Consider the following 23826-nt stretch of genomic DNA (forward strand, 5'->3'; position numbering starts at 1 on the left):
ACGTGTCAGTACAGTACCACATTCTGCTATAATGACGTGAGAGGATGGCGTGTAGTCATGTGACGGGAAGCACAGCGTTCAGCTGAAAGCGAGCTAGGATAGTCGGATATCGCGTATCCAGGTAAACAAAACAAAATACACGTAATATAAATCGAATTCCCCGTCCCACCGACACTCTGTTGTGACATCGTCGAACCTGCGATATTTTCATTGATATTATTGTCACATTAAGCCTTACGGGGCTGTTCTGGTTGCATTTAATGGCGAACGCTAGCCTGTTAGCTAAATGACCCCTCTTTGCCTTGGCTGAAGCTCAGCGGCCAGCTAGCCAGACAGAACCGTGAAGGAGCACCAGCACAACATAGCAAAATTTGTAGCTAGGATACTCTATCGGGATCGAATTGTTAATCAGACTGGCCGTCATTGGAATGCAATGAAATACACTTGGGTAATGATAACGGGAAGGAATTTGATGTTGAACATCTCTTTTTCCCAGAGAGAGGTTTTGTGCTGGCCAGAACGCTAAACCCGTCGCTAGCACACTAGCTGACTAGCTAACGTTGTCGTAATGGCTCAACTGTTAGCTTGGCTAGGTAGCCACATAACATGCTAACCTGTATGTATCTTGTCAGATGTCGCTGGAGAGCAGCATGTAGCAAGAAATTATTTGCACCGGAACAGGTCGTGACACATTTTATGCATATTTTGCAATGTTATTGTTTGTAAGCTAGATTGATAGGTACCAGTGATACTGTGGTTTACCTTTGTGATGAATAACAATGGGATAGCAATTATACTAATTTACCCTATTTTATCGTTTATTTTTTGCAGGATTTGCTCCCGGTATGGGGGACATGAAGACCCCAGATTTTGACGACCTGTTGGCAGCATTTGACATCCCTGACATCGATGCCAAAGAGGCCATCCAGTCAGCCCCTGATGAGGCAGAGGGGCCGCATGGACCCACCGGTGCTCCTCTTGGGAAGCCAGACAGTGGGGTTGGTGTAGGGCCATCCATGAGACCGCCTAGCCCCCCAGATCCACAGGCTGACACCTCTATTGTCAGTGTCATTGTGAAGAACAAAGTACGCCTTGAGACTGTGGATGGAGAGGATGAGGATGCCGATCAGGACCCCATAGATGTAATAGCTGGGGTGGACGTAGGTCCGCGGCTTGGTGCCTGTGCCCCTGGCATAGCTGAATCCGAAGCGCTCAACCACAATGGTTTTGGAGCGTCTGGTGTCTCCACACCCTTACCAATGAGCCAGGCGCAATCAAATGGAGCACCATGGTCAGTGAATACCAACAAAGCTTCTCCAGAGGGTGGAGCCGGTGGGGGTGGCGCTGCTAAGTCTCACAAGCAGGGACCCAACATTTTCAACAGACTCAAGCCTCTCATGGCACAGGGGTCAGGAGACCCTGTAGGCCGGGCTAGGAAGATGCAGCTTTTACAACAGCAACACCAGCAACAGCAGGACGCAGGCCAAGAGAGGGCCGATGGTGTGAAAGCCTCGTTGCCTTCCTCGTCCTCCTTATCGGCCGTGTCCTCTCCTCTTGTCCCGGGTGGCTCTGTGGGACTGGCCTCACCTTTTTTCCCACCTTCCAAGCCTCTGCTTTCTACAGCACCCTCTGCTCTCTCGTCACACACACTGCACTCCTCCCAGCCCTTTAACGGAGCCCCTAAAGCTGCCCCTGCTGGATTTCAACCCCGTGAGTCAGAGGAGGATGATTCTGACCCAGATTTGGGGGGTCCTCTGGTGATTCAGGAGAGTCCTGACTCTCCCACCCGCACACCACCACAGCTGACCCGTCGCTTCAAGTCCCCCAGCTCAGACTCTGTTTCCGCCCCGCCCTTGTCCTCTGTGGTGACTCAACCCAAGCCAGGGGACACACCCTCAGGTGCCAGTCTAACGTCAGCCACGTCTGGCTCCACAGAGAGCCCACAGCAGGAAGAAAGGCACACAGAGCATGTTATTGAGGAGAGGGACTCACCAGAGAGTCCTGAGCCAGAGTTGCCCAAATCAGCTGCTCCAGTCCCAGCTAAGAGGTGCTCTAGTCCCGCAGTAGCCTCCACTCCACCTCCGTCAGACCTACGGGAGCCCAAAGAGGAGGAAGAGGAGATGGAAGTGGGGAACGGCATAGATCGGCTTGTCGATGGCAAAGCAGACACAGGGAAGGCAGAAGGCACGAGAACAGTGGAGGAAAAAATGGAGATCGACGATGGTAAGCTAAAACCACCATCCACTGAAGGAGGAGGCGGCGGCACTGGAAGTGCCACCCCAACAGCCACTGCTGGGACTCCAGCCCGGCCACTGAAAGTGCGAATAAAGACAATAAAAACCTCCACAGGGGGAATCACCAGAACTGTCACTAGGGTAGCGCCTAAAGGTGGTGCTGCAGGGAAAGGTTTTGACCCAAAAACACAAACTGGGGGACGCAAAGTCTTGGCTAACAAGGGCCGCAAAATAGATGCTTCTCCAGGTACTGCAACATCTCAGCAGCAGAAGGTAAAGGCTCTAAATGCTCTGCCTGTGTCTACATTAGCAGCTAGTAGCGTAATGCTAGCCGCTGCTACAAAGGTCCAGAACAAAATGGCTGCTTCTGACAAGGCTAAAGTCTCTGCCACTGCTGTCAGCATTACCAAATCTGCTGCCCTACCTGCAACTCCCCCCGTGGCGGCCTCTCCCAAGTTTTCTGTAGCTGCGAGTGGGATAAGCGTGCGCACTGCCACAAAGACCGCCAACGGAGGCAGCAGTGGCACCATCATATCTGGTGCCCTCCAGTCCAACAAGCCTGCCTCCATCGTCAACAGCACAGGTGCTGTGATCTCCCGCAGCCAGTCCAGCTTGGTGGAGGCCTTCAACAAAATCCTCAACAGCAAGAATCTGCTGCCCAGCTATAAGCCTGACCTCTCTGCTCCCCCGCCCCCAGAGTGGGGCCTTCCACTCCCTGCTGCTGGCTACCGCTGCCTGGAGTGTGGTGACGCATTCGCCCTGGAGCGCAGCCTGGCACGGCACTACGACCGGCGGTCGCTCCGCATTGAGGTGACTTGCAACCACTGCGCCAAGAGGCTGGCCTTCTTCAACAAGTGTAGTCTGCTCTTGCACGCCAGAGAGCATAAGGAGCGTGGCCTGGTCATGCAATGCTCTCACCTGGTTATGAGGCCGGTCACCGTGGAGCAGATGATCGGACAACAGGACGCAACGTCCATCGGTGGTAAGGAAGCAATACAGAGACTTTGTATATCATGCGTTTGCATATAACCATGTGGTTCATCCTACAGAAAGTCAACTTTGGCTGCATTGCATGTTTTTATATGTTGTGTGGAAGAAAGACCATATTTCATCATTTGGGTAATGGTGACCTTTTGCTGCTGACATTTCACAAAAAAATCATCCATTTATTCTATTATTCATCTCCATTGACCACCTCCCATGTATTTTTCTTTTCTCACATCCATCTCCTACTCTAAAGTGGGCATGCTCTCTTCAACCTCCTCTCCTCCAGTCTCCTCCCCCTCCACTACATCGGGAGTTCCCACGATCTCCTCCAGCTCCAGTCCAATGAAGGAGACCCCCTCTCCAGCAGCGGCAACCCAGCCCAGACCGGTCCGCCGTGCACCCCAGGGCCCCCAGGCACTGATGCCCCTGCCCTGCAAGAAGGTTGAGGTTCTACAATACAGCAACTTTAAATGTCCGGAGTGCCAAGCCCAGTTCTCTGGCAAGGCTGAGCTGGTTACCCACTTCCAGCAGATCAGAGCTGCCCCCAACTCAGTAAGTCTTGGTGATGAGAGCACATTATATGTATCTACTGATCTTTATTAGTTTGACAAATATTAGTGGATGCTCTGAATTCATGTTGAAAAAGGGTGCAATTTTTTCTTACGCCTTGGATGGCAATTGGATGATGACTATAGAGCGTTGCAGTCCCGCCCCCTCGACCCGGAAAATAAATCCCCGTTCATTTTCCTCAGACTTTCCAGAAAGTATTTATTTAAAGACGTTTACGCCACGGACAAAGCCAACTCTTGTCGTGACAAATCATGACAACAAACAATGTTTTCGAGCTGAACAAATAATTAGAAAGAAGAAGAAAATGGCAGGTTACACTTTTTTCTTTAAATAAATACGTTTTGAAATGTCTATGGGAAAAATACATTGGGAACTATTTCCTGGGCCTGGCGTCGTCATGAAAGGGGGCGGGACTGAGACGCTCTATAGAGATAGAGTGTAACGATTAAACGATAAACGTTTTCAAAAGTCTGCCTCCTGGTGGCGCTATAACAGGCCGTTCTGGAAGATTTGGGGCAGAGGTTCATTGTTGGCATCCAGGGAGTGTGTGTGCAAAATTTGGCATCGACCGGGTTAACAAACGGGCATCAAATTAACCACACTGTACATTTTGTGTGGTTTGACCTTATACTGTTTTAATTCCAGACATGTACTCAGTGCTCTCCACCCATGATGCTGCCAAACTCATGTGCTGTGTCAGCCCACCAGAGGATCCACAAGCACCGGGCGCCCCATGTCTGTCCAGAGTGTGGGGGCATTGCCCGGCAAGCCAGCTTCCAGACACACTTGGAGGAAGCCTGTTTGCACTTTGCCCGCCGCATCGGTTACAGGTTTGCGCAGCCACAAAATGTGGTATTATTTCTATCTATTATTATTATAATATACAGTTTAACTTATTAACACATTGACATTCTCTCTTGTATGATGTTGATAAGCAACATAATATTTGTGGTTAAAGGTGTTCCTAATCACTACTAGCAGCATAATACAGGTGATGAGGTGGTGATATATTGTATTATACCCTGGCTAGATTGCCACTCAAATTGCTTCAAATTGTGCCAGATTGATATTATGTAGTGTTGCTACAATTGTTCTTGTCATATAATGCCCATGTTGTTGCCAAGTAGTATGAAGTGCACGTGATCGTTTATCCTCTTTTCAATAAAGTATTATTCCATTGAATGTATAGCTTTGTGAAGTCAGATTCCAAGAGGAGTTTGTATTTTGAATTTTTGACTAAACGTTTCATAATGCACTCTGTCCAGATGCTCGAGCTGCCAGGTTGTGTTCGGAGGGCTGAATTCTATCAAATCCCACATCCAGACAGCCCACTGTGAGGTCTTCCATAAGTGCCCCAGCTGCCCCATGGCCTTCAAATCTGCCCCCAGTGCCCAAGGCCACATCAGCACCCAACACCCCACCCTAACCGGTGGACAGGCCAAGTATGTAAATATCTAGACATGCTTTCCCTGAATTCTTATAGTACTGTGTGTACTGTGTAGTTTGGATGCACTTCACCTAACAATATATTTATTGAATTGAAGTCACAGTGAAACTTCTCAATTGTTAATTTATCCAGAATTGTGGCCATGATGGAATGAATCTATCAAATGGTAATTTACTTTTGCATTCTTTTTGCAGAATGATCTACAAGTGCGTTATGTGTGATACAGTTTTTACCCAGAAACCATTGCTGTACATGCACTTTGACACTCACCTGGCTAAGCAGAAAGTGCATGTCTTCAAGTGTCCTGATTGCACCAAGCTCTATGCTCAGAAAGGTTCCATGATGGAGCACATTAAGGTTTGTAAAAAACAACAGTTTGCACAGGTCCTGGGAATTATTAAAAATGCTTACCTTGAGTGCCAGTTAGATGTGTAAATGTTTTTGTAGGCAAAATAGTCATGTTCATCTTTTGTTGCAATTTAGATTCTTCAGAAGTGGTACTGTCGTTCTAATGAACACCATGAATGACAAAATCATTAAAGGCTACTTTTAGTATTCAATATTAGTCATTATGTGGTGTAAGTCTAAACTTTTTTTTCCTTCAGCTGGTGCTATTACTGTAGCATGTAAAAGTGAACATTTAACATTTTAAATGTATATGATTTAACTAGTGATCGTATTTATGTTTTGTTTGAAAAACGTATTTCTTTTTAATATATAAAGAACTACGATTCCAGCTGTTATGTCCTTAGGCAACCACTGGCAACCACTGGCACAATTAGGCTTTGTTCAGACTGCAGGCACAACATGCCGCATCTAAGCTTGAGCAGACCGTTGGTATGAAAAAGTATGAATCAGGTTTATGCCTACATACATTACAAACATTCTGCAACATTTTGTAGATGGGTATTACATTAAACTACATTTTGATTACTGTGTTGCGCTTGTGGGCAGGGCAGATTTCACAAGGTAGTTACTTACAGAGTATTAACAGCTAATAATTAGTTAATGTCATTGTTTTAGTGACTACCGGTATTAGCATTTATGGTCTCTAGTAGTTGTGGTGTTTTCATAGTGGTACCATGCTCCTTATTTATCACTAGGTGTCTTTGGAGTGCTGCGTTGGAGAATACATACTGTGACACAATGTTGTCTGTATGACCCGATCTATATACTTTATTTAATTGAACATAAACATTGACAAGACATGACATTCACCCACCTATGTGTTGCTTTTGTGCAATTGGTCATTGTCCTTGACCTTTAGTTTGTGCCCATGCAAATTCTGCTCGTACTACAATAAATTGAGCAGCTCTGCTGTATCTTTATATCTCTGTATGCTCAGACTGCACACAGGGGCCTGTCGCTCAAACCAGAGGCTCCGCAGGATGCCTCTGCGCCCGCCCCTGCCAACCCGTCCACTCCAGCCACCCCGGCCAAGTCCAAATCCACCGGGAAGACGGACAACTCTGACGGTGAGGACTGGGGGCGAGACCAGGAGGAGGAGGATGAAGACGACGACGATGAGGAAGAGGAGGAAGACGATGACGCGGACGAGGACTACGAGGCTCCAGGAAATGTGGCCCCAGCCTCAGCAGAGGGCAGCGCTCACCCCAGCAAGGCCTCCGAGTGGACCTGCCCCCAGTGTCAGACCACCTTCACTGACAACGACGACTATCTCAGCCACGTCAAGATGGAGCATGGCAAGGTGTCGCATGGTTCTTCACTCTTCAGACACATACAGATAATTTTAAATGTTCATATATATATATATATATATATATATATATATAAATCACACCCGTGTGAAGTGAGGGGCGCTCTTATCGTACATCATCATGATGTAAAATAGACACTACGCCTATTTGCTCAGACACTGACGGAAAGTTCTCCATTCATTTCAATGGGAGTTTGTTTAAGACGAAGTTTGTGAACGGTAACGGGCTAGTGCCCCTCAAACATTACAATGATAAAAAATATAAATAAAAAATGCCACACCACAGTCACAAGTTATATTTGGCTGGTGTTCACCCCTCATCCTAATTATAGTCCAAGCCTTTGATACATAACATTACATTTTTTATCTCTTCTCCATTGTGTTTGTGCTTTTACCATCCAGTTCCCATGTCGTATTTGTGGAGGTACCTTCAGCACTTCGTCCAGCCTGAGGCGCCACGAGCGTGTTATTCACGAAGGCAACAAGAGAGTCTTCCATTGCCAGTGAGTCAAAATGGCATTGACTGAATTACTGTATGTGTTCCATAGTTTATTGTCAGAAAGAATCATAGTGTGAGGACCTGGGTTCAAGTCTGACTGCTGTCTTGTTTTGCATTTCTCTCAACGACCACGGTTAAATAGTGAGAAAGGAAAGAGGAGACCATTTTAAAAGCTCCCAAAGTAATAATAGAGCGGACAAAGCAACCATCATGATTTTCATGAGAAAACATCATGAAAATCATTTATTATAAAAAAAAAAGAAATTGTCCATACAAAATGCCAGTCAATATGAGCAGAATAATAGAGCAGACACAGTCACATATACAGTATTTTAATTAAGAAATAATAAAATAAAATGCCATAAAGACATGTTAACAAGAATGGTTTCAGGTTGAATTCCTTGTTGAACCCATGATGAGCCATTGTGTTGAGATAATGTATGTAAAACATTTATCTTTGCAAAAGCGGCGCTCCTGATTGCATCCTTTTCAATACCAACATATCTAAGGCCTGTTTTAGACTGCAGTTACATCAAGTCAAATCCGATCTTTTGGCTTTTGGTCATTCAAACTACCGTTTGCAAGTGACCAGATCCGATCTGTGCATTCAGCTTTGGCTACCGTGGTAACAAACAACAATCTGACATTGCAGATAGGACCGTGTGTAGCCATTCTCTAATCTTTACCATTCTGTGATAAATATCCTCATAAACGGCCTTGTTTCTGTACATTTCGAGAAGTTTAGATTGTACATCCTCCAAAGTAGCCTCGGAAACCCAGGCGTTTTTATTTCCAGGGAGAAAACCTCCAAAGTGACAGGGGAGCTCCAAAGTCTGACGTAATCTCACAATTCACATCCTACCCGGTTTGCATTTAACCGCCTCCCCCCTTCGGAATTCCAATAACTTTTTCATATCGCGTCAAATAAGAACTGTGTTCCAAAAATAAATTGACTCATATGGATATGAAGAATCAACTAATCAACAGCTAATGTTACTGCCGCCGAATTATTCGCTAGAAACAGACTGTATCAAATATGACTGACTGACTGTTGTGACAACACACACACACATCCCTGACAATATCGCTGAGACAGTTTATTTATTTTTGGACCACATGAAACTATTTCAAATTAAACTTCTGCGACCCTGGATCAGGGGATGAGCGAGTGACGTCAGGACTTTGGTACAGATTTCACCGTCTGTCCGGCATCCGCTGTAGTGCTGACTGCTGACATAATGAACTAGTGACATTATTCCTATACAACAAAAGTGTTTTCTCTCTTTTCTGTCCGCTCGGTTGTTTTCTTTTCTCGCGCTCTTTAATGACGTCACGTCAGTACTCAGTAGCGCTTGGGTCGCGCTGCAAGTGACGGTTGGACAGTGATATGTGACTTGGGTCACTTCATGTGGTCGTTGCATTCAGACTGAGACAGATCTCCTCTGATTTAAATCAGATTTGAAACCACCTCTGGATGTCACTCAATTAGTGCTGCACAATTAATTGAAGATTCCGACACCTTACCATGAGATCTCATTTCTAAAGAATGGTACAGCACTAGTTGGCTGGTCAATTCATTTTAGTTACTCTTATGTTTTTTTTTGTTTAAAGCCATGATACCCATAGTAATTAAAGTAGTAGTCACATTTCTTAAATTCTTATGTAGTAATGTTCATTTGACCAAAAATCATGCAGCAATATACTTGGCTGTCACTGTCACTTCATTTGTGACAGTGACATAAACACGTTTAAGTGAACAATAGAAACCAGGTTCACGAGTTCCTTTACAAAATCTATTGTCAGAGTAAATTATGCTATATACTATGTTGTAACAATTGTCGTACCATCCATCAAAAAACTTTGGTTGGATTTGTACCAACAAATCTAAATAACTTTAAAGGATCATACCAGTGTTTTGCATTTTAACTTGAGACTTGAAATGTGTGTGAAATGGGTAAAACACAATAAACTTTATCTTATTGCATTTGAATGATGTTGAAAGCATGGATTTATTCGAAAAGTCGGGCTTTAATTACCATTAAACCTCATGAAATCTGAGAAACCATAGATTTATGTATAGTTGTTTACTGCATAAACGCGTTAAGTTATTGGCACCTGTGATTAGAGCCCTGTAAGCCCATCGGGACCCAACCAGTCGGAGATCAAATACCGCAGGAGAAACAATTACCAAATTAAACGAGTCAGTTGGTTTTGTACAGTGGAGAGAATGTAAGTGTTCTTGACTTAGTGTGGGTTTGGTTTCATCATGCACGCAAGAGCAGAATGCTACAAAAATAATGTAATACTGAGAGGGAGGAGACTAATATCTGCGAGGCAGCACATCGTTGAGCATGCATTCACTGGTGTGCACAGCGACGCTAGAAAAGGTGTTGGGCTTCGGACCGGGCTCAGGCTGTAAAAATGGTACCATAGTGCTAAACGGGCTCGGCTGGGCCTGGCCTTAACTCCACAGACCAGGACTCTACCTGTGATTAACAATCAAGCTTAACAGATATTTTTGTAATTTTACAGATATTGCACAGAGGGCAAGCGGACCTTCAGCAGTCGATTCCTATTGGACAAACACATTCGACTCCATCATAGAACCACTGACGGACAGGTCAGTTAAAGTATCTTATGATATAAACCAGTGGTTCTCAACTGGTAACTTGCAGCAGCTGGCTTTTATTGTAGCTGTCTGGAATGAATGCCAGAGGACGCTGGTCTCTGTTGTTTAGATTGCCTTTAACTACTCAGGGGTTCCATATATCTAGGAAAACTCATGGAAATGTGTTATGTAGTATGTATGTGTATAACAATAACAACTCTGTGGTCTGGGTCAAAAAAAGGTCTTTGTTTACTTTAACACCACAAAAACTTGGATGCCTTCAACATACACTGTAATGTTTGACAATACACTTTAGTTGGTTCGCAAAGGTAACTCAATGTGAGTCCAACGAGTAAAAGGAAGGCCCTTTCAGCTGCTCCTGCTTTCATTGATACAAGTGGCAAGTAAAGCTGAAGATTTCATGAGAAAAAAGGTACTAGAATAATTTAGTAAATATTGATTGAAAAAACGAGTTACTGTCAAGATGTGATTACAAGTGTAACGAGAGTAATGTTGTAATCACATCTTGATAGTAACTTCTTCTTTTTTTCTAACAATATTTTAATCATTGAATATCCTAGTAGCTTTTTTACCAGCTGCTGTGTAAGCACTAAGCACAGCTGGTCAATGTTCTTTCTACGGTGCTTTCACACCCACTTGCTGTAGTTGAGATCTATGTTTCTTGCCACTTGTGTCAATAAAAGCAGGAGCAGCTTGAAAGGGCCTTCCTTTTACTCAATGATAATAGCAACTCAGATTTTTCTTCTGGATCGTCCCGAAAACCTAATTTATTCAATTTGTTGATAATCAATTAATATTGGTATGTTGAAGGTATGTGGGTTCTGGGTTGTGCCATAAACTACTGGAAAATGTATCTCCTTGAAAAGGAGTGGGAACCCTGCTAATGTCCCAGGCTGAGATTATATGTCTGTTGACCGTCCTCTAGATTGAAAAGCACTAGTACTTTGTGGTCAGTACCTGAATTATGAACCACAGCAAAAACTGGTTTTCATCACACTTAAAATACCAGTTTTAAATACTTGGTGTGCCTCTTATTTGCCCATGCCCTCTCTCTTGACCTCCCTCAGGGTCCTCCCCAGACTAGAAAGCGCTCTGCCCCGGGAGGCGATGGTCCAGGCAGCTCGTCAGAACATGACGGTGAGGCTGGCCCGCCCGGAAGCCGGGCGGGTGGAGAGGAAGAGGAGCACGGCGGGGAGGACGGTGGGGAGGACGGTGGTGGTGGTGGTGGCCCTGCCAAGAGAACCCGCGGTGCCCTGGCGCCACCGGCGCCCACGGAGCCAGACGAGGAGGACAACACGTTCCGCTGTGTGCCATGCGGTTTTGCCACAGAGGACGGCGCAGAGTTCCAGCGGCACATCCCGCAGCACCGCGCCGACACCGCCTCCTTCCAGTGCCTGCAGTGTGGTGTGTGCTTCGCATCAGCTGGCTCGCTCGGCCGCCACCGTTTCATCACACACCGCGTGCGCGACACCCAGGGAGACGGTGCTGATCGTGGTGGCGGAGGGATCCCCACCTCCCCCGGTAGCTCGCCTGCCTCCCCTGCCACCCAGGGGGGCGAGGACGGGGAGGGCAACCTGAACTGCAAGGTGTGTGGCCGGCGCTTCGACAAGGCCTCGGACCTAAACACTCACTTCAGAACCCACGGCATGGCCTTCATCACAGCCCACAAGACGGACAAACCACAGTAGAGTAAAGGGGAGGCGGGGGGATTATGGGAGACAGATGGGACAGTCAGGGTTCTTCTACACTTGAGTCACTCAGAATGATGAATGTCAACAGAGAGCTGCTCTTTTCTGCAGTTTAGTTGGTTTTTTGTATTTTAATGCCACCATAAGCTTGGTCTTTATAACACTTCTCTTGTGTTTGCATGTTCGATGATCGATCACTGCACGTCTAACCAGACACACTGACGGTAAGACGAACAACACCCAACTCCCTGGAGAAAACCGATTAATGTTGACAATAATGTCTTTGACCCTCCCCACATTACATGACTACTCTCTCACTTCCCAAAAACTGCAGCTGCCCGCCTGTCGCTCCCACGTAACATGTTACTTCCCTCAATGCATTTCCTATTGTACTCTTAATGCCCGCCATGCCGCTATATTTGTACCTTACAGTTCAGTCCTCGTCCCAAACTGTCCTGGCTCCCTCTACCGCCCCCATTGTATGAAGAAGCACTCCATGGCTGGCTCAGTATTATCAACCTGGTCCTGTGTCTCTATGAAGGCTGATCTCTACTGTTTTCAAGCCAGCATCTAAATTATGTACTACTCCGCCTCCACCCCCAAGAGAAAGCTGATATGTAGGTATAGAGAGAAAAAAAGGGAGTCTTGAAAGACATTTGGGTTTCTTAATGATATTGTAATATTTATTTATACAAACCACATTACTGCTGTTTGTATTCATGCAAGTCAATTTTGCATCGGTTTCCTCAAGCCTGAGTTATGCATAGTTGTGTGCAAATGTCGCACGCAGTGTGTGTGACACCAGCTCACAACTAGGTATAAGTCCCATAGACAATGTGCCCCATAGACCCATAGACATGGTCGTAGACGAGAGATGACACGTGACGTGAAGGCATTTCAACTGGAGACGACAAGGTTACTCCTGTTACTGTAACCTGTGTTTGCGTAAATGGTGTGCCATGTTAAACATTTAAGCTAGATTGAGAGGAAAGGCCTCCCTTCTGGTAGTAATGTACTGGGTGTCAGTATGTAAATACATATAATTACACTAAAAAAAATATGGAGAAAAAAACTGTTTTAGTTACTTGCTATGAAAATGTGAATACGTATAGTATTTGTACTTGTACCGTTTCCCCTGCTTTTTTTCTCAAAACAATTTGAAGCTAAAAAAAATAAAAAATAAAACACCCCCCCCCCCCCCCCAGAGGTAGCTATACATTGTAATTAAAAAGCAGATAGGAGAGTGTATGTGTGAGGGGGAGGAGTTATTTCGTCTTTAACAATGTGTAATAATATGATTATCACTATACATTTGTTCTTTTTTAACTACAGAAACACAATCATGCTCGCCGTACTCACTTTTCTTTTGTATGATTCCAAACAACTTTCATAACCACATGTGAAGGAGATCTGTGGATGGAATTTCTTTTTTTCCCGTTTGTATCTTTTTATATGTCACAATATCATATTTATATAGCAAAAATAGTGGAAGATCATGTCATTTTCTTTCTCCATGGTTGTGGTCTGCTTGCTGAAATGCCATACACTTTTGTGCCGTTTCAAAATAAATGTGTGAAAGAACAGACTAGTGCTTGAGTCAACCTTTTCCAGTTTTGGAAATTTGGTAATTTCGATGGAAGAAATATTCAGATCTTTCCTGTTTACAGGTGTGAAAGTAAGAAGAAAACCGGTTCTATTTTGTCAGTCGCAATGTGTTTACATAAAAGGTGAGGTGGTGGTGGTGCGTTCACAGCAATCAAAAACCATGTTATTGTATAGTCCCAGTGTTTACTATCAATCAACATTATTTCCTTAGGGAATACAGTAATACACGATAAGATTATAAATACTAGTTTTGCATGGTGTTCTTCTCCGTCTCCCTGGGTTTTCCTCAAAATCGATGTCCAATGGCACCTTCAAGCTCCACCTCCTTGCACTCAACAGCCTCCTGAACTCTGGGTTGGAGCTCAGAGCAACTCAGTGGATGGTGGACTTCAATCAGTAGCTCATAGACCAGTGATCCCAGCAGGGCTCCGATACAGGTGGCCACAATGGGCACCCACCACCACCCATCGCCAGCCCTGGAAATGGTGTTGAGACCGGGTGAGGTCAGAAATTGAATTAGATTCTTTAAAGTAATTAATTCCTGGGATTAGAGAACGAAAGACGGTGAGAAGGATTTATCATGTTAATGGCTAAATACTTTGGGCACTTAGTGACATTTAATTGAAAAGGTCAATATCTTGAACGTAAAGCAAGAGAATAGTCTTACTGTACATTGAAATTACAATCATTGGTTAAATAGACAGACAAAATGCAAGTTTTGTGACATTGCAATTTGAAAATGAATTTCTAGTTGGCAATAACCATAGTTGTCCATGGTTGTTCTATTATTCAACACCATGGTCAAAGCAAAGGGGTTACTATTGAAGAGAATAATCACTAACCGAAACACGTCAACTCCCCAGCCAGCGATGTATGTGAACACACGAGGCCCGAGGTCCCTGGCAGGGTTGATGGCGTAGCCACTGTTGGATCCCATAGAGACCCCGATGGCCAAAACCAGTGCTCCCACCAGGACCGGCTCTAGACCAGGAGGACACGGGGAGTTGTTGTGGTCCCCCAGAGCCAGGAGACACACCAGCAGAACAGCGGTACCTATGACCTGCATGGAAATTACATTATACAACGGTTCACATCTTATTACTATTTAGCAATCAGTCCTGTGTGGCACAGGGGTGAAGTAGGCTACCTACCACTGAGGAAATTGGGGTTTGAAATTTAATCCAAATTTCATGTTTGCCAATCCTATTTTGTCACTTACCCAATATACTGCATCTATAGGACTTATGTGTAAAAGTATTTGTATGTTTTAGGAGGAATATAGACCGGTAGGCTATAGACAGGTCCTGGGCCTGGTGAGAGCAGGAGTGGACCTGGTGAGACTTAGGAGTGGCCCGGACAGGAGTCAACCCACAACTAGTCCTTCAATGCGCCAGAAGCGTACCTCCCAGCCCCGGCAGAGTAGCTCTGGAGTGGTTCCAACGGATTGTGTGGCCTTGGTCTTAACGGGACTGATCGAGGGTAGCTACTGGGAAGTCGAGACTTGATCACCTGGGTCGCCTGAGTGAGGGGTAGGATGTTTGAGAGACCCGAAACCCTGATGTCCTTGGGATACATCACTGAGGATACGTCCCAGGTGCATCCATGCAATGTTTTTAGTTATAGACAATTCTATTTATCCTGAATATTTCTCCAGTTCAAACTGATAAGAACATACGCAATAAAATCCTGTGTTAATTTAACTGAGTGTAAAAATTGGCCCCTACTAGGCTAAGACTAACCTCTGGTATTTCAACTATTTATACATAATAAAAGAGAATAGCATCCATGCAGAAGACACTACCTGTAGAAGGCATTGAGGCTGGGAAGCTAGAGACTTCTGAGCCACGTATGTTCCCTGCTGGCCTGGATTTGAAAGTTGTACGTCCTGTGTTTCTCTTGCATTGTCTCCCAACCAACCTTCCATTATTGACTTTCTCACTAAAGCTGGAAGTACCTTCACTAAAAACTCTGGGACAACGCTCCACACGTCCCAAACTCTTCTCCCTTTTGGCTCCAAAACTATGGAATGCACTTCCCATTACAATCAGAGCTGCAGACTCACTCCCAATCTTCCACCGTAGTCTGAAAAGTGAAAACCCACCTCTTCAGACCATCTTGGCCCGTAGCACTTGCTGTAGCACTCGCCCTATCCCAACATCCTTACAGGCGAATGCAAAGGCTCAACTTATGTAACTTAGATAGCATTTTATGTAGACATAGCACTATATAGTATATATTCATAGTTTCATTATATAGAAATATTCCACTGTTATGTTCTTAGTTTACGTATGATTCATGATAACTAGTCTTTATGTATATGATGTATCGTTTTAGTTCTTGCTTAATGTAAATCGCTCTGGATTAAGAGCGTCTGCTAAATGCCTAAATTGTAAAGTTAAAATAATGAAGCGGAATGGACAAGGGGATAATATGAAGGTACTTGGACCTGGTCCATGATGCCTCCCCATGCACTGAGGTAGTCAGCAGGGTAGGTGCAGAAAATGCCAGCTGTTGATTTGGGACCGCTCACAGACAGCTCACCGCCACTGTATGACTGGATGGCATCTGTTAAAGCAAACACACAAGCCCATGATGCACAGACATAACCACTGGGTTGGGACTATATGGTCCACAATGCAAACCAGGCTCCTGCTCGTGTTGTTAGAGGGCCCGGGGTTCTGATATAGTTTTACTTGGTCAAGTAAAATGGTCAAGTAAAATTATGGTCAAGTAACATTATTGGTCAAGTAAAATTATTTTTTATTTAGAGGTACACATCTACAACAGACTTGGTGTCTTATTTCTCCAGGTGTATTCCTGTTTATAGATAGATGGTGAACTATTCATTGCTGATAGCTCACCATAGTATTGCAGGCCGATGGTGGCTGCAGCCAGGAAGGCTCCAAGGATTTGGAAAAAGACATAGAAGGGCAGCTTTAACCATGAATGTCTGCCCAAAAAGCAGAGGCTCAGAGATACGGCAGGGTTCAGATGAGCGCCTTGGAGAGAATTTAAAAAACACTTTACAATAGTGACACCTGCTTTTACAAAGTATATAATACAGCCCACAATAACAGTTTCTGTCAATTAAATAATCATGCAGATACCAATCATTTCAGGTGTACAATCTCACAAGATTATAAAAATCAACTAACAAAGACTTGATCAAGAACAAGCTAGACAGGAGAATAGAAAAACGTATTACCACATGCAGAAAATGTTGACCATTACAGTAACATTGTAGATGTTGTGTATATAGGCTTACTATATAATCATGGTTGCTAGATTATTCTTAGATTATATTCTGTACATTCTCATACTCTCATACTGTTAAATTACTAATTAAATGTCATGTCGCCTACTCTGATGAGGCGTTTTTTATTACAATTTAGGTAGGTCGATCCTGGACAGATTTTAGTATAGTCTACAGGTATAATCTGGTTGAAATCTATATCTTATCTTTTATCACGCCCAGCCAACACCGCAGGTCAAAATGAGCTGGAACTTGTCATAGTTGTGTTATAATCTATCTGATTATATCTATAATGTTATCTGAGGTCATGGGCCCCTGTATGAAATGTTATATACACTTTAATATCTATTTAATTAAAGAAATCTAATGTCTATCTGACTATTTGTCGGGTGATTAACCATGCTCAATCACCCAACTTTCCATAGCGATGTGTTATGATCCGGGGAAGGTCACAGGCACCTTTCTGAAATGTTTTACACTTTAATATCTAACTTATTTAAAACATTAATTTCAATACTGGAAGTTAAGAGGGAAAGGAATCTTGGACTGAAACTTTACCAAAATATGGAGCCCCCCCCCCCCGGGCCCCCCCCACACACACACACACACACACACACACACACACATGTCATAGGTCTGTTTACAACACATCACTTCTTACCCGACACCCCCCGGGACACAAAGATTCCAAATGTTACTCCGAGAGCGAAGCCTAGATTGATTGACAGGTACTGCCCATTCTTCTCCTGACTTGTTGTCACCTGAGCAACGGCGCCACATCCAAACAGCTACAATTTGTAAAGAACAATGACAATAGATGCATCAGTAGAAAAGAAGATACTGTATCTAACATCTCAAAGCGCCAACCATACATTCACTCTTTATTCTGTAATGTAATGGCCCCAGGAAGCAATCTATCCATTGTCAATAAAGACAAAACAACTGCTAACGGAAAAGAAAGAAATTTGACTATCTCAATTATGATCATGATGACCCTATTCACTCTCCTTCCCTCATTGTGTGTCTCCATATTCCTTGCTGTTTGGGATCAAAGTCCTTGGTTAGCTATTGTGAATGTCCACTAATTGCGCCAAAACGAGACAGTGAGGCGGTGTATATTTGTATACGTTCAATTCAGAAAGAATCGTAGAAATATTTCACTACATGACATAATATTTCACTACATGACGAACAACGCTAAACTATGAATTGACTATATAGAAATTCGCTAAGGATGAATAACATTGAAGTTTACTCTGAAATCAAATGATAATCGCAGAGCACTGGAATTCTAAGGAATCAGTGGAAGAGATGTTGAATTTGTTTCAAATTCAAATGGATCATTATGGATTTAAGCCTTATACTATAAGGGAAGGTATGTGCACCATGGCATGAGATCTATTCAAATGATCAGCATGTATTTGCTGTAGCAGTGGTTGCATCTTAAATCCATAATGATCAATTTGAATTTGAAATTACGGCATCAACATCTCTTCCACTGATTCCTTTGACAATCTGACAAGATAACATATCACCACACACACACACACACACACACACACACACACACACACACACACACACACACAAGCATGCACCTGTGTGATGAAACTGCTGACTCGTCATAGACATCAAAGACATCTACCAGCCACATTATCACCTCTCCTTTAGTTCCTTTAAAAACATATACATACAACTTATATCAGAAAGTACTCACAATTAAGATGTAGACACCAAGGCATTCAGCCAGGCACTCCCTGGCCAGTTGGTTTCTGATCTGACATTTCTTAAGGATGTGTTCCATCCCCATGGTGTGAGTGGCCAATTTTCAAAACAGTACCGCCATTGAGGTCTGCAACCCAGTCAGCAGTTCAAACTAGCTGGCTCATTGAGTAGGGCTTGCCCTTTCATACTCAGGTTATGGACTATGTCATGCGCTTTATGACATGGCTGAGATGGTGTGCCTGTGCACATTAAAGGAGAGTAGTTTACTTTGTATACTGGCACCTCAAGCTCAACACAGAGCTACAGTACGTCCCACTACGACAGGGACAAAGGTGTGTTTTTAATCTTCTAATCTAAAGTGTGCTTTTGTCCGAGCAATGTTATCATTTGCATGTAAACAAAATTACAATGAGATGCTACTTGAGTGCTCTGATCCATATCTACAATGATATTAATAACGTCCAACAAGTTCCAAATAGTAACAAAACTGATTAAGAAGTCTTTTGGAACTGGCACTGAGTTGTCACTAAATGACCAGCATTGCAGGATCTCACCACTGATTCAAACAGTTATACGATTATGAGAATGGGGGACAGGATTAATAGTCTTGAGAATGATTTACTTGGTTAATGGTGCTGGTGCATACTGTTAAATGAAGCCACTAGAACAAACAACAATCGTATAAATACTGCACACGCACAAAAAAATAATCCTGTCAACATATAAAAAATGAAGTTTAGCTTGTTATTAATTCACTTCCTACATTGACACAACCTATAGGAGAAATGTGATACTGAATCATGATACTGTGCTGTCAAGCAAAAAATGAAGTGTTTTGTGTTTAATTCTTGATTGGTGGTTGTTGCAATAAATACATGAAATGGAAGTGGTTGGATTCGTAATTTATTATCCATCCACTAGAGTACCTCAAAACAAAACACAATGCAGTTCACAGGTATGAGGCTAAGCTTATAATTGATTATTGATTAGACTTAAACTAGTTGACAACTTTATAGTCATAATTTGTAAAGTGAAAACAGAAAATGTGCTTGATAAAAAAAGCTTTTTTTCCAAAATTTCAAAAACATGGGCTATAACCCATCGTTTTTTTCATTTTTTCATTTTTTTCAAATCCTCAAAAACGATGAAAAACGGCGTGCCATAGTATGCCGTACGATATGGGCTATATCCCATGGTCCAAAATGATGAGAAACGAGGCTAACTTTTCCCACATTAGTCATGTGGCTTTGTGACACTTTGCTTTGCACACTGACTTTCAGAAGGACAACTTCAAGTAAAACAGAAAATCTGTGTTATAGTAACCAGCAGTTAGCTCAATGTGATGAGTGGCTGTGCTTGTGATCCACAGGTCCAGGGTTCAAATCCCACATTAGTCATAACTGTGACACTTTGCTTTGCACATTGATTTCCACAAGGACAACTTTAAACTAGCCCAGAAATTCACCATGATTGTGTGCCGTTAAGTGGCCCAGCGGGTAAGTCAGACGATATCCGTAGTATACCTAGTAGAAGTGTGCCGGTTCAAACCCGACATACTCCTAGTAGGCGGTGCTGGTTCAAATCACCAACACCTAGAGTAGGTGCGACCCACTGGATAAATCAGATAATATCCGTAGAATACCTAGTAGGAAGGTTAGAGGCAGACCAGGTTAGATAGGGAGAGAATAGTTCATGGGTCAGATAAATTGTGAGAGTAGTTGAGGTGGTCAGGGGGTGTCAGAGTGGGGGGTCAGGTAGGTAGATAGTAGGTCAGGGGTCAGGCAGGGGGAGAGTAGGAAGGGGATGGGTCAGGCAGGGGGAGAGTAGATAGGGGAGGGGGCAGGTGGGGTAGAGTAGGAAGGCGAGTGGTCAGGCAGGGGGAGAGTAGGTAGGGTAGGGGGCAGGCAGGGGGAGAGTAGATGGGGGAGGAGGCAGGCAGGGGGAGAGTAGATAGGGGAGGGGGCAGGCAGGGGGAGAGTAGGTAGGGGAGGGGAGGGGAAGGCAGGGATAGAGTAGGAAGGGTATAGTGGTCAGGCAGGGGGAGAGTAGGAAGGGGAGGGGTCAGGCAGGGGGAGAGTAGGAAGGGGAGGGATCAGATTCTAAAAATGTCTTCTACATCCTGACAGTTTTCTGAAAAAGCTATGTTTCTATGTCAGTCGTTCTTCGATTTTTCAAAAATAGCAGACCTACAAGCTCGTAGCGCGCTATGGGCTTGTAGATCTGCTATTTTTCAATAGCTAAAGCATAACATAATGCTAACACCAAAATGGGTTAAGTCACATTCCCCGGCCCATGAAGTCACATAATATACCCAACACTGACAAGACCCTGTTGGTTGGCTATAGCTGGCCCTACTCTCGCTTTCATTTAGTTTAACCTTTTAGGCTCCAAGCCAAATTAAAAATGGAATGAATATTACCATCTCAACTCCAAACTCAGTGACCGAATCCAGCTTGCACTACTAAATTGCTGGGCAGGAATCCTGTGACTGACCCCCCCCCCCCCCAGAGGGGGCCTGGCACCCTCAGTTGCAAATGCTGCCCCCTCAGTTTAAGTTTAAGTTTTATGTACATATTGTTTTACTCTATAAAAATGATGTGTGCCCCCTCGCCATTTTTAACTGCCCAGTTGCACAGTGCGCTCAGTGCACTATATCCGAACGCACTCTCTATTAATAGTCAGGGGATATTAATAAAACCTGGGAATACATTTCTTACCAAGACTTTTCTTCACCAATGTGTTTGTAAAGGTGATTCTGAATCCATTCCAAGCATTCCACTTGCACGAAAAAGGCCATAGACGTCATCACAAATGAGGTCAGCACATTTGAGCACATTTGGGCAAGTGTCTATGGCTGTTTTTTAGCCCACGGAGTGTTTTTCGTGCAAAACAAATGCTTTGAATGGATTCAGAATGATGAAAACCACCTAGCTTGACACGTCACATGCTATTTAAAGCTTAATGAAATTTAGAACATTTTGCCTTATATTGGTTGTTGATGGTACCCCAACTTTCAGCAGCTGTCAAAAATTCCCCTAGGGTGGTTGAATATAAACCAATGTGGGATATGTTAGTAGACACCTTTACAAACACATTGGTGAAGAAAGTTCTTGGTAAGAAATGTATTCCCAGATTTGACTGGTAATACTGATAATATATTCCCTGACTATAAAGGCATAAAAAGCCCAAAATACTGTAAATCTTAAAAGAATATATAATAATAATGACCTGCTCCACGTCTTCTTTCATACAGTAGTATTTTGACATTTCACGTTTCATAAACGGTAAATAAATCCCAAACATGAGCAATTGATGTGAAATGCGTACAGGTTAGTGTAGACCGCTTACAGAGTGAAGAATGCATGTAGCCTAAACCGTTTTAACGAGGTGTCAAAAAACTGATTTTAGGGATAGTTGGAAAATATATCGTGTTCTCCTGATACTGTAAAGGCATCCAGGCCATTTTTAACCCACTTTGTTCTAAATGGAACTCTCTCTCTCTCTCTGCATTTAAGTGAAACAACTGTAAGTAATATATATATTTTGGAAAGGGGTTCTAGTAAAGTGAACAACACCCTAGCCTAAACCCCTCTGTTCACTGTTACATTTGAATAACAGCACTCAAAAAATGCAATGCAATCAGTCATTGCAACTGACAAAACAATATGCACTTATAAGCAAAGAGGCTACGAGATGTGTGTGTGCTGGTGAATATCTACCAAAGTGACATAAAGAGGAACCAGAGAGAGAATGCTAATTCTTAAATTGTAAAGACAGTGTCTGCTACCATGCTACTGTATGTTTTTGCAGGGTAAGTACAACCTAAGGCAAATAATGTAGCACATTTGTCATCAGTGCAGATGGTAGAGGGGTACAGTGTATTAACCCTTTTTCTGAAATAGGCCTATACCTATGTTTCTGTATCAGTGGTGCTCAATATTTCATGTCAAGGACCCCAAAAATTATCTGTGTTTGGCCATCGACCCCCATCTGAAAACGTTGTTCCAGGAACATGTTTCAGGCACATTTTCACGATTTTCAAAAATAGCAGACCTACAAGTGCCACTCGTGGCGCGCTATGAGCTTGTAGATCTGTTATTTTTCAAAAGGTAAATTATAACATAATGTTTAAAACACCAAAAGGGGTTCCCACCCAAAATGGTTTTTTTTACTTTGCATGCCTGATGTAGCCACCATATCTAATGAATAAAATGTTTGGTTCCAGGGATTCCGGAACTCAGGAGGTTGGAATCTGATCAGGTCTGCAGTCAACCAGCCGAGAGACGCCGCTGCCTTCCTCGCGATGCCCCAACGAGGCTGATTTCTGTCCCTTTGAAGTTGATGTGCAAAATCAATTGAACGTTGTTGGGGAGTGAATTAACTGGTTCGGAGCTTAATTTTCCGAATGGCTGAAAGCATTTTCTCTAAAGTATTTACAGTATTTCTGAGAGCATTCCTCTATAGTTCTAGGTAGTTTATACCATTTAGACCTGAGGACGATTCTACAAATGTCTTCTAAATCATGACAGTTTCCTGAAAAACCCCATGTTTCTATAATAAGTGGTTCTCAAACTATTTCATGTCAAGGAGCCCCAGAGTTTTCTGTATTTGGCCGCCGACCCCCATCTGAAAAGATTTGAGTTGAAAACGTTCGCTCTGAAAGAATATAATTATATTCCAAGATTTGCGACACATCTTCACAATTCTTGGGTTATTTTTCATCTATTACTAGATATATGGACATACAGTATGATTGTTTTTATTGAGTCTGTAAATATCTTCTGTCATATACTCATATTGTATCTTGGATCAGCCGGCCCTGTCCAGCTGGTACAGATTGATCTATATGTAGCCCAGTGGCATATATGCCTGTAGTTCTATGTAAATCCACCAGGTGGCACTGTCACTTTGTGAGTGCCATGTTCTGGGGGTCAAGGGTTACACTGAAAAACGTCTTGAATAATAAGAAGCAACCTTTGTTGGGTTTCTTTGAGAAGATCTTGATGATTGTAAACAAGAGGTGAAAGCTGAACTAGTAACTAGTAACTCAAGTCTCAACTTGGTTGAGTTTCTGTGTCTTTGTACTGTCTTGGAAAGGGGTGAAGCTTGGGGGACCAGTGTTTGCTCAGTGTGTGAGTTGGCCGTTCCTCACACTGTTTGTGATAGAGCCACTACCGTATTTAGTTTAGGTTTATTTTATGTTACAGGCTTGCATGCCATATTTGCCAAACTGTGGCATTCTTTACACAAATAAGATACACCAACACCAACTTCTTGGGAAATAAAGAACCCCAATATATGTCTGTGTCCTGTGCCCTATTTGCCAGGTTACATATAAGGCTATTATGGGCAATTAGATTGTTTTATTACTGGAAGTATATCAGTTACCTTATCCCTCTTCGCTATACCAACATTTCATTGCATATTCCATAGGATAATGTTAATTAAAATGACTCCTATATCTCTAGACTT

At 43.3% G+C, this 23826-nt stretch overlaps 2 protein-coding genes across 3 annotated transcripts; one reads left to right on the forward strand and one right to left on the reverse strand.

Moving 5' to 3' along the window:
- Positions 1 to 58: 58 nt before the first annotated feature.
- znf687b (zinc finger protein 687b) lies at positions 59 to 13354 on the forward strand. Of its 2 annotated transcripts, none has more exons than XM_080787686.1 (10): positions 59 to 121; positions 832 to 3216; positions 3475 to 3773; positions 4437 to 4621; positions 5057 to 5233; positions 5433 to 5595; positions 6584 to 6946; positions 7358 to 7458; positions 9987 to 10074; positions 11151 to 13354. In XM_080787686.1, the coding sequence occupies exons 2-10, from the start codon at positions 846 to 848 to the stop codon at positions 11769 to 11771; spliced, it is 4368 nt and encodes a 1455-aa protein (XP_080643812.1). In that variant the 5' UTR covers positions 59 to 121; positions 832 to 845; the 3' UTR covers positions 11772 to 13354. The 2 variants fall into 2 exon arrangements, with proteins under 2 accessions (XP_080643812.1, XP_080643813.1); XM_080787687.1 differs by having other exon boundaries at positions 3508 to 3773.
- A 308-nt stretch (positions 13355 to 13662) lies between these two features.
- On the reverse strand, positions 13663 to 18433 carry aqp10b (aquaporin 10b; the record flags this gene model as incomplete). Its single annotated transcript, XM_080787134.1, has 6 exons — positions 13663 to 13852; positions 14219 to 14436; positions 15823 to 15941; positions 16238 to 16375; positions 17291 to 17417; positions 18347 to 18433. 6 exons carry the CDS (start codon positions 18431 to 18433, stop codon positions 13663 to 13665), a joined length of 879 nt encoding a protein of 292 aa, XP_080643260.1.
- Positions 18434 to 23826: the final 5393 nt, after the last annotated feature.

This window comes from Protomyctophum bolini (genome assembly GCF_963924005.1).
Source record: "Protomyctophum bolini genome assembly, chromosome: 17".
In the NCBI taxonomy this organism is placed as follows: domain Eukaryota; kingdom Metazoa; phylum Chordata; class Actinopteri; order Myctophiformes; family Myctophidae; genus Protomyctophum; species Protomyctophum bolini.